We start from the raw sequence: 15115 nt of genomic DNA on the forward strand, positions 1-15115 counted from the left end.
AACTTGTCCAATTTAATATTAGAAGAGGTGTCTTTAGCAATGTGCATTGTAACCTTAAAATGATAAAGTATTAAGCTTATGTTTTCTAGAGAAATAGGAAAAATAAATTTGTTTTGGCCTTCAGCCTTTATTTCCATGGAGTCATCAATTGTCATTCAGTATGTGTGAAATCTCCTCTGTATCTGTTTTATTTTTAGAAAGCAGATCAATATTTAGGTTTTTATTAGCTATGTCTGTATTTCAAGCTGGCACAAAGTCAGAACAGACTGTATCATGTTAAAAAATAATGTAGATCTCTTATTTTTGACCAGTGGACCCAGATTGATTTGCATTCAGGAATGGTAACCTTTGCCATTATTAAATGTGGCTGCTGAGCATACTTGCAGGGCTATGTTTGGGGTGAGAATTTTTTACCATGAAACACTTAGTGATGCACAATGAAATAGAGATAATATTGCTGGAATAGCCATCAGTCCAGTTTCTATTTAACTGGCTCCAGTGTAAACCAGAAACAGTAAAAAAGTCAGAGTGTTGTGAAGTAAAGGTCAAAAGAAAATTAAGCTCCTCAAAATACTTATTTTCTTTCTGTATTTTAAAATTTTTGGAAAGAAATATTAGTGCTCTTTTCTTGGATTTAAATATTTTTGAAAATGGGGGGAGAAATCTCTCTGTGTGAAAGAAGTAATGTCACATTTTACACTTCCTATTTTCAGTGAGTTTTAGTTAAGGTATTTTCTAACTCCTCTTTGTCTTACCTTTCTGATGGAGCAGTACAGAACAGGTGCAATGTGCACTGCAACACCATAAGGATGCCTGATGCTCTATGGCTCGTGCTGTTCCATGCCAAACATGCCTGTGCAATATTTAGGTTTTTTTTTTCCTCCCAGCTACTTCATACGTTATCATGCAGTGGTTTAGAAAACAAAAACTTGTCAAAGAAATAAAAAATGCTGGTAGGAACAATGTAAAATAAACACAAATGGGGGATTCTTGCAGTCTTGAATTGTACACTAGAAATCTTTATGAACCATATCTGTCTTTGAGCAGATGTTCTAGGCTTGGTCCAGAAATTATTGTAAGACCTTCTTTACCTCGTTCTACAAAAGATCTGGAAGATGTTAGGGATTCCTTCTGGTGTCAGACTGTACCACTCCACAGCTGTATAAATAAATTAAGCTTTTTATAACTTCATGAGTAAAACTATTGCTGACACATTTGCAAAACTAGAGGGAAGGGAATACTCTCTTATCTACTCTCCTTTCTACTTATTTCTTGCATGACTCCAAAATCCTTAGGAGGATTTTGCTCAGGCTTTAGATGAAAAAGTTTGCCTGCCATATGGTAGCAAAGCCACAGAAAATATCAACCTTTGAACATCTCTGAGACTGTGAAAGCAGGCAGATTTAGGTAAACTGTTTTTCAGGCCCACTGATACTGTTGGAGCTAAGCAAGCCCTGATCTGTAGATGAATAGAGAATAATCAATATTGTTCAGTTGAATCTGCTGTCACCCAAGGCCATCAGTGCCCATCAGTGGCAGTGGGAACTCTTCTAGGATTACATAGTTATGATGGGGGAAAAAGTCTGTGCAGAACAGCAGCTGCAAGTGTGGAGTGAGAGCATGAGAGAGAAGCACCTCTGGTGAGTGCAGAAGAGGGGGGGGAGGGCCCCATTCCCAAACATGTGGATGCCCAAAGGAGGCTGTGACCCTGTGGGAAGCTTGCAGGCTCCTGGCAGGACCTGAGACCCATTGGAAGGATGCAGGCTGGAGCAGTTCATGGAGAACTGCAGGGATGACGCAAGCTGGAGGAGTTTGTGGAGGGCTGTCTGCTGTGGAAGGGGCACAGCACTGGAGAAGGGGAGGAGTGTGAGGAGCTGTCCCCCTGAGGAGGGAGGAGTGACAGAGAGAATGCCTGGTGAACTGAATGCAGGCCCCACTCCCCATCCCCCTGCACTGCTCCAGGAGGAGGAAATAAAGAAATTAGAAGTGAAATGAAGCTTGGGAAGAAGAGAGAGGTAGGGGGGGAACGTAGTTTAAGAATTGGTTTTATTTCTCATTACCCTACTCTGATTTTAATTGCCAGTAAATTAAATTACTTTTATCATGTTGAGTCTCTTGACCATGATGACAGCTGTTAAGTGATTTCTCCCTGTCCTTGACACATGAGCTTTTCATTATATTTTGTCTCCTCCTGTCCAGCTGAGGAGGGCTGTGATAGAGTGGCTTGATAGACACCTGATGGAATGATGTTGTTGTATGCATGGTATGTAACAGCGTTAGGAATCTGCCAGAGGGTTGCATGCAACATCAAGGGAAGGTGGATTTGCAGAGTGGGAATTTTTGTCATCTGGTCAGAAAAGGAAAAAATTTTCCCAGGCCTTCTGTGATGGTAATATCTTGATTTAAATGTTCTGCCTGTCAAGGGAAGAAGGAACTTTAAATGTCTTCAAGTATCCCATGGTTTTAAACACTTCCTCAGGAGGGAGTGTGCAGTGACCCTTGTCTGTGAAATCTTCATGGGTCATTTCCCCTTCCCAAAGTTATTTAAAAAAAATAAGAAAAAAAAGATTGCTTGACTTGTATTTCAGGCTACCTCACAGGAGCAAACTACAGCCTCTATTGGCCTTGAGGGACTGGTTTTTCACACTCTTTCACAGGTGGTTAGGTATGGAATAAAGTCTGTATTATGCTGACTTTTTTCCTTGGTATAGGGAAACCTTACATCACATCACATTTCCTTTTGTGTTTTCCTGCCTCTATGACTAATGACAGACATCTGGGTTGTAATAATGAGCAGCCATTAGTGCTTCCAGGTGATGAGGTGATAGAGTGTGGAGCTGGTCCTGGATGCAGATGGCCAGCTTCAGGGGCTGTCACAGTTCTAGTGTGGTCTGGGGTGTGTGTGACTCTCACTGTTGAGGGCACAGAATGAGAATTATGCTGTCTCATTAGTTGGCATACCTTTCCCATAAATTGCACAGCTTACATATTGCACAGTTATCTTTTGGGCAGAGAGATCATGTTCTTCAGTTGCTTTGGTAATGTTTTCTGAGAGGAGGTAGTTGTGAAATAGGTACTGGCACCAGACTGCTGCTGGCTCACACTGTAGCTTAGACTGCTGCTGGTTTCTGCTTGTGACCTTAGACAGACTTCTGACTAGTTCTGTCAGTATTTCCATAATTCATCTAAAATGGAGTCCTCAGTAGCAGTACCTCACAAGGCTGTAGTGAACCTGAAGCAGAGATGTTCAGGGGGTGAAAAAAAGATTTGTCACTTCCATTTGCTAGCAGTGCATTTGTCTGTAGTCATAAATCATGAAGAGCAATGGTCTGGTTGTTCTAGATGTTACACACTGTGGCAACTGCTGTATGCTGAGACTCAGAAGACCCAGGCACAAGTTAGATGAAAACAAGGAGTACAAAGCCTTTGGCAGGCCCACAGATCCATGGTGAATAACAGTCTTTGCCTTACATCCTAAGTAACACACACAGATGTTAGTTCAGTGAATTTGGGTTTTTTAGGAGTGTTGTGCTTGTATCTGCTGACCAGAGGAACCTTCTGATGTGTGTAACCATCTGGAACTCTCTTCCACCTTATATCATAGAATAACCTGAATTGGAAGGGATCCACAAGGATCTTTGAAGTCCAGCTCCTGGCCTTGCACAGGACAGCCCCAAGAATCACACCATGTACCTGAGGGTATTGTCCAAATGCTTCTTGAACTCTTTCAGGCTTGGTGCTGTGACCATTTCCTGAGGGAGCCTGTTTCAGTGCCCAGCCATCCTCTAGGTAAAGGACCTTATCCTAATAACCAACCTAAACCATCCCTAGCACAGCTTCAGGCATTGCCTCAGGTCCTGTCTCTGGCACCAAGGAGGAGAGATCACTGCCAGGCTTTCTGCTTCCACTCTTGAGGAGGTTGTAGAGCACAGTGAGGTCTCTCCTCAGTCTCCTCCAGGCTAAACAAGCCAAGTGACCTCAGCTGCTCCTCATATGGCATCCCCTTCACCATCTGGACTTCAGCAAAGCCTTTGACACCTTGCATGCTCCTGGAGAAGCTGGCAGCTGACAGCTTGGACTTTGTGTTCACTTTGTGTTCACTTTGTGGTGAATGGTGCTGCAGCCAATTGGTGTCTGGTTCTAGTGGGATTCCCCAGGGATCAGTGTTGGGCTCAGGTTAATATCTTTATTGGTGATCTGGGTGAGGGGATCATGTCTACACTTAGTGAATTTGTGGATGACACTGAGTTGGATGCAAGTGTCAATCTGCTGGAGAGTGGAAAGGCTTTGCAGAGGGATCTGGGCAGGCTGGATCAATAGGTGTGAGGTTCAACTAGGCCAAGTGCTGAGTCCTACACTTTGGCCACAACAATCTCATGCAGTGCTGCAGGGTGGGGGCAGAGTGGTTGGAAAACTGCTGCTGGAAAAGGACCTGGGAGTGCTGGTCAGCAGCTGAACATGAGCCAGGATGGCCAAGAAGGCCAATGGCATCCTGGCCTGTATCAGCAATAGTGTGACCAGCAGGACTAGGGAAGTGATTCTCCCCCTGTGCTCAGCACTGGTGAGGCCACACCTTGAGTGCTGTTCAGTTTTGGGGCTCTACTTTAAGGAGGATGTTGAAGTGCAGAGAAGGGCAGTGGAGCTGATGAAGGGTCTAGAGGGTAAGTCCTGTGAGGAGTGGCTGAAGGAGCTGGGGTGTTTAGCCTGGAGAAAGGGAAGCTCAGAGGGAGCTCATCACTCTGCAGCTGCCTGAAAGGAGGAGTGGAGATTTGGACATCAGGAAGAATTTCCTCACAGAAAGGGTGATTTGATACTGGAATGGGCTGCTCAGGGAGATGGTGGAAGAGTTTAGGGAAAGACTGGATGTGGCACTTACTGCTCTGGTCTGGTTGACAAGGTGATAGGTTGGACTTGATAATCTCAGAGGTCTTTTCCAGTCTAACTGGTTCTGTGATCTCTGCAGCCTTCCTTTCAATGCTTTCTAATAGCTTAATGTATTTTTTATGTTGAGGTGCCCATAGCTGCACACAGGACTTGAGGTGAGACCTCAGCAGCACAGAATAGAGTGGGACAAGCACCTCCTGGACCAGCTGGTGATGCTGTGCTTGTTGCTAAATGCCATCTTTAAACAGTTTCTAATGCCACAGATTTCTTTCAAATGTACTCCTCTTACCCTTCCTTAGTTTTACTTTCTAGAAGGATGGATCTCTAATCAAGGATCACATTTGTGTATGCCACTTTACAAAAGTGTGAACAAAGTTTACTTCAAGCAATTGAGTCTGCTCTTAAAATTTTAGTATATTTACTGTCTGAAAGTCAGTGGTTCTGAAAAAAATGTATTTTACATTTCAGTTACATACTGCTTCATCAAAAATGTAATGGGACAGAAAAGGCTTGAAGAAAACATAGTTAAATTTTTGACTGAGCCATGCAACTTCCAGCACAGTACAGATCTTAGTGTATGGCTAAGAAATCCCTTTGCAAATTAGTTGTTGAACTGGTATGTTTAATTTAATTATTTATTTGATAAATTATTAATTATTAATAGAGAAATATTTTATTAAAAGTACTGGTTATATATTTATTTAAATAGAGCATACCAGTTTCAAAGTAGTAGAAAACCCATCCACCACTTCTGGAAGTAGAGAGATTGTTCAGAAATTGTGGTTCATTATTAATATGCTGCCAGCAGTGATTTAAGAACTTGAAAAAAACTATGTAAAGGGCAGTAATTTGTATTGGTACTCTGAAAGAGTCTCAGTTGAAGCATGATTTCAGAATAATGGTCACATTTCCTTTCATTTCCACATTTCCAGCAGTCACTGGAAAGCTGGGGAGCTCTTTACCAGCATGGGTTGGAACAGCTGATGCCCTCAGATGCATTCCCTGTTGATTTCTACTGATGGAATGAAAAGGCTTAATTTACTTCCTTTCATGCTTTTCTTGCTCTGCAGGACGAAGACCCTAATGTCCAAAATAGTTAACAGTCTGAAATTACCTTCACAATTAAAAAACAATAATGTAGGGCCTCAAACTGTGATAAAGCATTGAGCTGCCCTTTTAGTTTTGAATATTATATTTCTATGGCTACATATGCATCTTCCATACCATTGACACAAGGGGATTAAAAAGAGCATTGAAAAAGGATTCAGCATCAAAGCAGGAGATAATGCAAAGCTGAGTTCCTTGTTATGCTAGCTCTCAAGGAAATTTATTGAACCCAGAGACAGATCAGTGCACTCTGCCAACAGGTTTACCTTGCTCCTGCCACTCCATACACTGAGACATATTGTTTTCTGAATGCAAGTGTAACACTTCTTTCAAGTACTATATTTATTGCAAGCTTCTGTTTATTCCTGGCATCCTTCCTTTGTGTTGAGTTCCTGTCATTGCCTGACTCTGTGAACTTGAGTTGCCTCATTTCCTTGGTTGTGTTCATACCATGTCATGTTGTTCTTGTGTCCTGTCCCAGTCCCCCTCTCCCCATCCCACTCCTCTTAACAAGAAGTGTCAAAAGAACAAAAGATGACCTTCTGAGCCATGTATGTTGTGCAGAGAGTTATTTAAAGAGTGACAGGTGGTTTAGTTTTTGTACCAATAGCATTATTTTTCCTTTCCTTCCACTTTTATAGTGGCCTCTGGGCTTTCCCATCAAGTTGTGGGATTTCTTAGCTTATTCAGAGTGTGTTGTGTTTTGGCCATGTACATTTGACCTGACCCAAATAGAGGAGTTTTGAAAAAGGCTTTGGAAGGCAACCATGTAATGCTTGTGTTAGCTCATCTTGTCCTTCTGTATTCAGACAGACTGTACTGAAATGAATCTCTTAAAACTATGAATGCCCAGGAAACAGATAATAAAGAGGAAACCCTATGCCAATTTAACCAGTGGTGTTTTTTCTTATGTAGTAGGATGCCTCTTAACATTGTGTGAGAGAATAGGAGAAGTAATTTCCACAGGGAATTTCTTTTGCCTTATATACCCTGAAGTGTCTGTGATGGTGTGACTTGGGGTTTGCATGAAAGATTGTTGAATTTTTAACATGATCCTGTGCAACAGGTAGCTTTATTCAACATTTAAATACCTGGAGAAACACGGAACTGCTGTAAGATAGGCTTTTTCAGTATTTAAAATCAGTTTTATAAGAAAATGGGGGTATTGACATTTGGTCAGTATGACAAAATTATACAGATATATATAGATTATATTAATAATAGGGTATTAATCTCTCACCTAGGTTTCCAACAAATCATATGTGCATCATTGTAGAGCAGCAACTCCCATTTCAAACTCTGGTTTTACTTGCTTTTGTGAACTGTATGTCAGGGCAGTTCTTGCACAGTTGTGTGCTGTTGTCAGTGAAACTTCAGGTTCTGCAGAGAGGCAGCTGTTTGGTTAGTACATAACTTCCAATGGAGATCTGTCCTGATGTAGATAAAGATTAGATGATGGAGATTGGCAGGATTGCCTTTAAAAAGAGATACAGAGGTAGGCTCTTGACATGAGGTTTAACTCAAGGTCCTTGTATGTTCTTTTTGCTTATGAAATTACAGCTGATAAACATGAGGTTTTGAATAAACACCACAAATTTTGAAGAATATGCACAGTATTACATGGCTGTAATTGCTGGCTAAAAGGTGCATACCTTTTATAACATAACAGTTTGATGCATGTAAGCATGCATAACAGTTTTATCTGTTAAAATAAGAATTATTCTCAGAAAATATGGGAACCACTCAAAATATCTTACTATACCATCAGTAATAGCATCTTGAAGAAACATTCAGACAAGTGAAAATTGTAGCATTTCACTCATATATTTACACAAGATTTTCAGAATTGTTCTTAAAACATGTTAGGAGAAAGGTGGAGTAGGGAGAACACATAGCAATTCATAGTTTCAAGACAGACATTCAGTGCTTCTTTTAAGCCTCTGGGAAAAATATCAATGAATAATAACAGTATAGAAGAAAAATAAGCATTGAGAAATATTTTTCCATTTCTCATGTGAATCTCATTTTGAACTTGCTTTTTAGTGTCAGAATGATGTCTTTTTGCAAAAGGAGGATGGAGAGTAGATAATACCAGGTTTTAGTGAAGTTCTAGGATGAGATTTTTCATATACAAGATCTTAAGGAAGGTTGTGAATAAAAAAAATTGGTTTATTTTCCTCAGTTTTCTTATTATTCAGTACTGTCTCCTACCTTATTTTTCTTCTATTTTTCTTTCCAAAAGCTCTTCAGACCTATTTTTCCTCATCCTTAATTTGATGATCCTTTGCTTCACCTCTTGCTCTGGCTCTGACATGGTGGTTCCCATCAGATTCAGCTGATGCCAGGGATGATCATACATGCTGCTAACGTGTATGGAGAAAAAAAAAAAGTGAGCAGTTAGTTCAGGCAGCTAGTAGAGTTAAATTGAGCCTCCTTTTCTCTTCCTAAATGTTGGTTTAGGTGGGACTGTATTCTAACTGTTTTATCTTGTGGTCTTGGTAACATCTTTCAACACTGACCCATTTTACTTTTGTGAATCTTCTAATGAGAGATGTCATGGCATCAGCCTTTCAAGAAAAAAGCTGAGCTTGCCCCATCTTGAAAGTACTACTGGAAAGTTTTTGTAAACTATCATGACCAGCATGCAGTAGTATCCTGATGAAATCTTTCTTGAGTTGAGTATCTCAGAGCAAAGAAAATAGAGGGGTGGTGCATGATGATCTGAATGGCTGTTTTACCCTTCTCTGAAGGTATGTGGACTCTTTTGAGAGTTGAGAATAGCTGAAAAACATCCTGTGTTACTTTGTTGTGAGCTGATCAAAAAATGCAAAAAGCACATTTTCTTGTGGGCAGGAGGATTTTTGAGCACTAACCTGTAACCCTTTATTCATTATTTGGTTTTTCACAGCTTTCCTCACTGACACTTGGGGCAAGTTGGTTCTTCATAGTTGTAAATCCTCTCTTTATTTGCATTGCTGTGGTCTTGTGAGTATCACTGTAGCCATAACTCTGGAAGATATGGAGCACAGTGATAGGAACTGATGGAATAAGGATTGGAGGTGCAGTCTGTGATTTTCCAGGGGAGTATCTATGTGTGCCCTACACTGTTTACCCAGGATGGGTGGGTTTGGGTTCATTGTAAAACATGTGCTTTTAGTGTGATCTTCAGTTTTCTGTGGTCAATAAGGCACTTTTTCAAATGAGGATTCAGGAAAAACCTGCTGAGGGAATCAAGTGTATTTATTAGTCCATCTGCTGATAGCCTGGAGAGAAAAATGCTCTGTTTGAGAAAGACATACAGCCATCAGAGTGTATTATGGAGTTTCATCTCTGTGTGTTTGGAGGCATGACAATTTTCCAATGTGTGGATTCCTGCTCTTCACAGTACATGCTGGCTCGTTAGTAACTAAGACAGAGATTAATGCTTTTCTGGAAGAAAAATATGTTCCTTAGAAGGATCTAAATTCTTCTTGCATGCATGTACACCATAATTTTCAGTTAACTCAGTTGACAGCTTGGCACATCCCAGTGACCATGGCCTAGATTAATGGTTGGTACTGATACTCTGCTATGTGTATCTTGGTCTGTTTTACTGGGGTGCCAGGGAAGCACCCATCTGTTTTGAATCATTCATTTAATTTCTGATATGAGGTTAATGCTATAAAGATTTGTCAGCAATTTTTATTTTTCAGTGGGACATCAAGAATAATTGAAGCCATGTCCCTCTTAGCTATTACAATATCCTGGGTGTGGCTGGAGCTGTGCAAACACAGAGGGCTTCTGTTAATTTAATCCATCTGAATATACTGCAGATCACTAATCAGAAGGCTTCTTCTGTTGGTATGGTGTGTTTCCATTTGGATGCTCTTCCAAATATAGCACATACCTGTGTCAGAGTACCTTCTGCATGAGAAGCTTACAGGTTTTGATTGTGATGTTTTTGAAACTGTGTGACTTCACTGCAAAAGCTGGAGACTTAAACACAGCAATATGCTTTTAACAAAGAGAGTACACACTTCCTTATGGTTGTGTTGTGTTTGCTTAACAATGAAAGGATTTTTTTGCTCTACATGTTAGAATGTGCGGTACATGTTTTGAGTGTGTTATCTTCTTGAACTTTTTCACCCTTAAGAAGCTTGAAGCCCTGTCTCTAATTCTTAATGTTAGAAACTAGAAGAAGGAGTGGTATATACAGTCCCATAAGAAGTCTGACTCAGCCATTTAAAGGATAGATAAAAAGGAATTAAAAAACATAAATCTCTAAATGCTCAATATTTCATTCAGACACTCTCTTTAAGAAAACTGAAACTTGTTTGAATAAGCATTTTGAATATTCTGTTGAAATGTAGTTATCCTCTACTTGTAATTGCACTAATCCTTTTATATGAGTGTGTAAATTTCTAACTCATCTTTTTTTTTTTCTTTTTTTTCTTTTTTTCCTTTCTAGTTAATGGTCTAATGACGCTTGGATTTGCAGGTGAGTCTTACTTCAAAAATTCAAATTTCAGTTTCTGTTTTGCTAATGGTTGACTTTTGAGAAACCCTTCCATCCTATCTCATTTCAATTAGTCAGTTGTGGTGCATTTTTTACTACTGGTCTTGTCCACTGGCTGCAGAGAGTGTTGTAGTGTTTTGTAAAGGTTGTTCTCGATAGTGATGGTAAAACTGCTGAATCATCCATGATTTTGATCTCTTTTGGTCAGGGGTTTAGACAGAAACTCTTGTGTCATCAGATCGTGCTCAAATGACTCTGATAGAGGCTTTTTTTTTTTTTTTTTTTCTATGACCCTGAAAAATATTGCACTTTTATATACAAACAACCAAAAATACCAAGGGCATGGAAAATCCATTCAAGCACCCTGCTGGGAAGGGGCTGGATTAAATTGTCATCACACATGATGTAGTGGAAGAAAAACTTGTACTCTGTTGGATTTGGTTATAAATCAAATGATAGCTGGCTGTTTACAACACCCTGCCAGCAAAAGCAGCTTTGTGTAACTTTTGCCAAAGCATCAGTGCAGGATTTAAGTTGCAAGCTATGCAATTTTCATGTGGTTTTGAATTCTGCAGGTTTTAGCATTCATCTGTAGGTCTAGCTGAGGAAAGTGTAGCTGGCAACTGCTGCAGCTGCCAGATGAATTGGCAGGAGCAGTTAAGTAGGCAGGATCCATGTTAATATGCTAACTTCTCATGGGTAAAGTTGTGCTGCCCCTGTGTGGTAATTTTTGCCATTTCTGTCACTGGTGATTAATTGTAGTTCTGGCTTTTTGCTGACATGGATGAAGGCTTCTTGACAGCTTTAAGAACACTGACAGACATGATGAAGGAGCAAGGATTAGGTCCCAGTGAGTGAGCCACACACCTGGAGAGGTTTGTGGTCTGTAGGAAGTTGGAGACTTATTTCAGGTGCAGCATAGGCTGTCCCATTATGAGCCTGCTGCTCTTGGCAAATATGTGAAAGCAAAGTGTTTATTTGGCCAGATGAGATGGTTGTCATTTGTCATAGAGCATCACAGAGAGTGACCACCAGCTGAGGAGTCAGCTGTGACAGCTGGAGTTAAACTGCAGAGCGCTCCTGCCCAGCTCCTTCCTGGGCGAAATGATGTTTGCTCAAGCCTGGTTCTCAATCACATGCCTCATTTCAAATGGAACACTCAAACTTCTGAGTGATGGCTGGGTTATGATGTGAAGCCTGAGACCAGCCATTTTGCCTTAGAGTTTGGGGTTTTCTTTGCTAGATAGTAAGGAATGGGACCATGAGGACTTCTCTTCTTGCCAAGCAAAGTCCTGCATGATTTTGACCTCAGTTGGCCTCAGGCAGTGTGTTTGGCTGTAACCACCCAAAATTAGAACCACCAGCTCTTGTCAGCAGTGATAGGATCCTGCTTTCAAAGTAGCTAATAGAAGCAAAAGAAATACCTCCTCTCCCTGGTGTAAATATGTTCTCAGTGAAAAAATTTTTCTAGGAGTAAATGGTCTGTTCTCCTTGGCTTTATTCTTAAAAAACAACTGTTCCTCCAGAGTTCTCAGGGGGATTCCCTGATATACCAGTTAGGGTTTACACAGTTTAGGGGCATACACAGTTTATGGTTGCAGGTTTGTTTGGTTAAATACATTTCTTGGATTTGAGCTGCTGTGAAGGGGAAAAATTACACAGGTTTTTTATGACTAATTTAATGTAGGCATTTGTATTCAAGATGTTTACATACATATATTTACAGGTAATTTTCAATGTTAATGCATTTTTTATGCATTGGAATGGTCAAAATAGTGGCATCTATAGAGGTAAAGGAAGATATTTAATGGCTTGGTAAAAAAAAAAAAACATGTTTCAGGCTTATCAAAATCAAACACATTAGTCTGAAGAGAATTTTTTCAGAATTTCAGTTTTATAAGAAACAACAAAATATTGTCTTTGTACTCCAGTGCAGGCATGTGCTGGTGAGAAAAACATTTGACTGACTAAATATACTGGAGTTGCCATTGTGGGTTGAAAAAGATGCAGGCTTGCTCAAGTCAAGGTCAAGTCTCTTTCTTTGCAAGTAGCTATATGCTGTAATTTTGATTTCATTTGATAACTGTAGATAATTCATATAATTAATTTATAGAATTATATAATTATTTTTGTTGGAAAAGACCTTTATGATCACTAAGTCCAACTGTTACTCCAACACTGCCAAGTCTACCACTAAAATTTGTCCCTAAGTTCTACATCTACGCACCTTTTAAATTCTTCCAGGGGTGGTGGCTCAACCACCTCCCTGAGTAGCCTGTTCCACCCCTTTTGGAGAATGAAATTGTTCCTAATATCCAATCTAAACCTCCTCTGGCACAACTTGGTGCTTTCAGGAAGTTGCAGAGAGCAGTGAGATCTCCCCTGATCCTCCTTTTCTTCACCCTAAACAACCCCAGCTCCCTCAGCCACTCTTAGGATTTCTTCTCTAGACAATTTCTTTAGCAGCTAAACTAAAGAAAAAGCTGTGACTGTGGAAATTCACACCCTTTAGCTGGTAAGACATACAAATATTTCCAATGTTAAAGTAATTTCACAGTACTGTAGTTAGCTGAATGCAGTGCATCTTTGTAAGCTTGAAAAGTGCTTTCTGCAGTGAGATGGGGGATGGGGAGATCCAGTTAGCTTTTAACTAAAAATGCAAATGGGTGATAATGAGATAGAATGAGTAGTAGATAAGTAAGATTAGAAAAGTTATTAGATAGGTTCCCCTATGCTAGGTTTAAAAGGCAGTACTATATATGGTAACCTTCAGTTTTTTTATACCAAGTTATGTTTTTTAACATATTTGTGTAAATACTTATTTTGTCTATTTTCTAAAATTGCTTAGAAAATTAAATGCTAATCTTATGAGAATGTAAGTGGCAAGTTGGACTGTGTGAACAAATTTGAGTGATGTGTTTGTGCTTCTATTTCAGTGTTTGTGATTAAAGTGCTTCTGATGTTTCCTAGGTGCACGTCAACAGACTGAGCTCTGCAATGAATCTCTCATGTTAGAAAAGTTGCCTGCCTGTGGGAAATTCTTTGAAGAGATGATGAAGAAAGTGGACTCAAAAAAGTGGTGCAACCTGACAGAATTTATCATGTAAGAGTTAGTTTTGGTTTTAATAGTTCTCACATAATGCATATAAAATATTTCTGCTCCAGAAAACAGAAAACCTTCTGTTTTTTGTTGCCACTTGCAGAGGGGTAAGCTATAGCTCTTAAGCCCTGCAGTAAGGCCATGTGCATACAGAGACACCCAGCTCTTAACTCAAACAGTGTGCAAAATAATCCACTTTAATGAAAACTAACCAGTGGGCTATTAAATGCTAGTTGCTATTGTGTTATCTCAGACAGTCCTGTTTAAATTTAATCTGTATTTCTGTGCCTTTTAAACCAACAATCCCTAAGGAATTTCTTTTCTGTAAAACCACTATAGCAATAATGCTTTTAGAATCATGCTGTTCTCTCTCTTGACAGCAATCCAGTTCCCTCTTCTGATTTCCCTTTTTTCTGTTAAATGACACTGTTTCAGAAATTCACCTCATATGAAATTGCCCTATCCAAATTAAAATGATTTGTCTATTGAACCTGCTGTCATGTTTCTTTGCCTACCAGCCAGCATGGAGAGAGTGAGCACCACCCATTCTGTTTGGATGTCTAAAGTACTGCAAGACTGACAGTAATGAGGGTGGCATTATTATTCTCTAATCTCTTTTCCTGATCCGTAGTTACTGGAGATATTTGAACATCTCTCTATAAAGCTGCACACTTCAAATTCTGATCTGGAGAAAACTCACAGGGTTTGTGAAATTGGTGGCATTTTTGGCATTGTGGAACATCTTCTTAAGACCATGTCTGCTCATGCATAATGCCTGGTTTTTGGAAGCTCTGAGTACCCTCTACACCAGCTGAAATCAGGGGAAACTGCAGGTGTTCAGCACTTCAGAAAACAAGACTCAAGTGAACAAGAGCTGGTATGGTACAAGCCAGCCCAAAGCAGAACATCTTCCTGCATTTGAAACTGTGCTGGTGCTGTTTCTGGAGGCTGCTGGCGAGGCAGAGCAGCCCCAAGCCAGCTGTCACCACACCTCTTACGGTGTCATTGAGCCCCAGATGTTCTTGTAGGGTCACTGGTCTTGTGTCCTGTTTAGTGTCATGTTGTGTGGTGCAAGACTTTGGCTAGCTCATCACCAGCAGGATCACAGAAAATGAAATGCTGGACTGCAGCTGCTCCCCATGACTCCCTTGGCACCAGCACCTGTGTTGAAATGCCCCACATGTGGATAATGCTTCATATCTGACAGCATGTTATCAATTTAGATGTGATTCCTTCTCAGCACATTTATTTGCACACCTTGATGACTTTAAAATCTTGCAGTCTGTTAAAAGGTAGATTCTTAAATCCTGTGGCACTGGAGTGAAAGATGCACTCATGCAGCTCTCTCCAGCTGTGGGGAAGAGCAAGAGATGGTTATCTCTTCTAAACCAGCTTGAAGAAATTGCAGTCAAATCTGACAGAGAAGTGTGTGTATACAAAGAAAAAGAAAATCCTTGCAGTGCTGGTACTACTAAATTTATTTTAAAAAAATATCTGTATGTTATGGAGGAGCAAGTTTAATTTTATAA

The 15115-nt window shown here is 40.1% G+C and overlaps 1 protein-coding gene across 1 annotated transcript in view; it reads left to right on the forward strand.

Moving 5' to 3' along the window:
* The window catches only part of RAMP3 (receptor activity modifying protein 3), a 47003-nt gene that overhangs the window by 13622 nt on the left and 18266 nt on the right, over positions 1 to 15115 (forward strand). Inside the window, exons 3-4 of the mRNA XM_056482826.1 lie at positions 10439 to 10468; positions 13457 to 13589. Of these exons, the coding sequence (XP_056338801.1) occupies positions 10439 to 10468; positions 13457 to 13589 (163 nt within the window). The remainder of the gene's footprint in view (positions 1 to 10438; positions 10469 to 13456; positions 13590 to 15115) is intronic.

Source organism: Oenanthe melanoleuca, chromosome 2 (genome assembly GCF_029582105.1).
Source record: "Oenanthe melanoleuca isolate GR-GAL-2019-014 chromosome 2, OMel1.0, whole genome shotgun sequence".
Lineage (NCBI taxonomy): Eukaryota > Metazoa > Chordata > Aves > Passeriformes > Muscicapidae > Oenanthe > Oenanthe melanoleuca.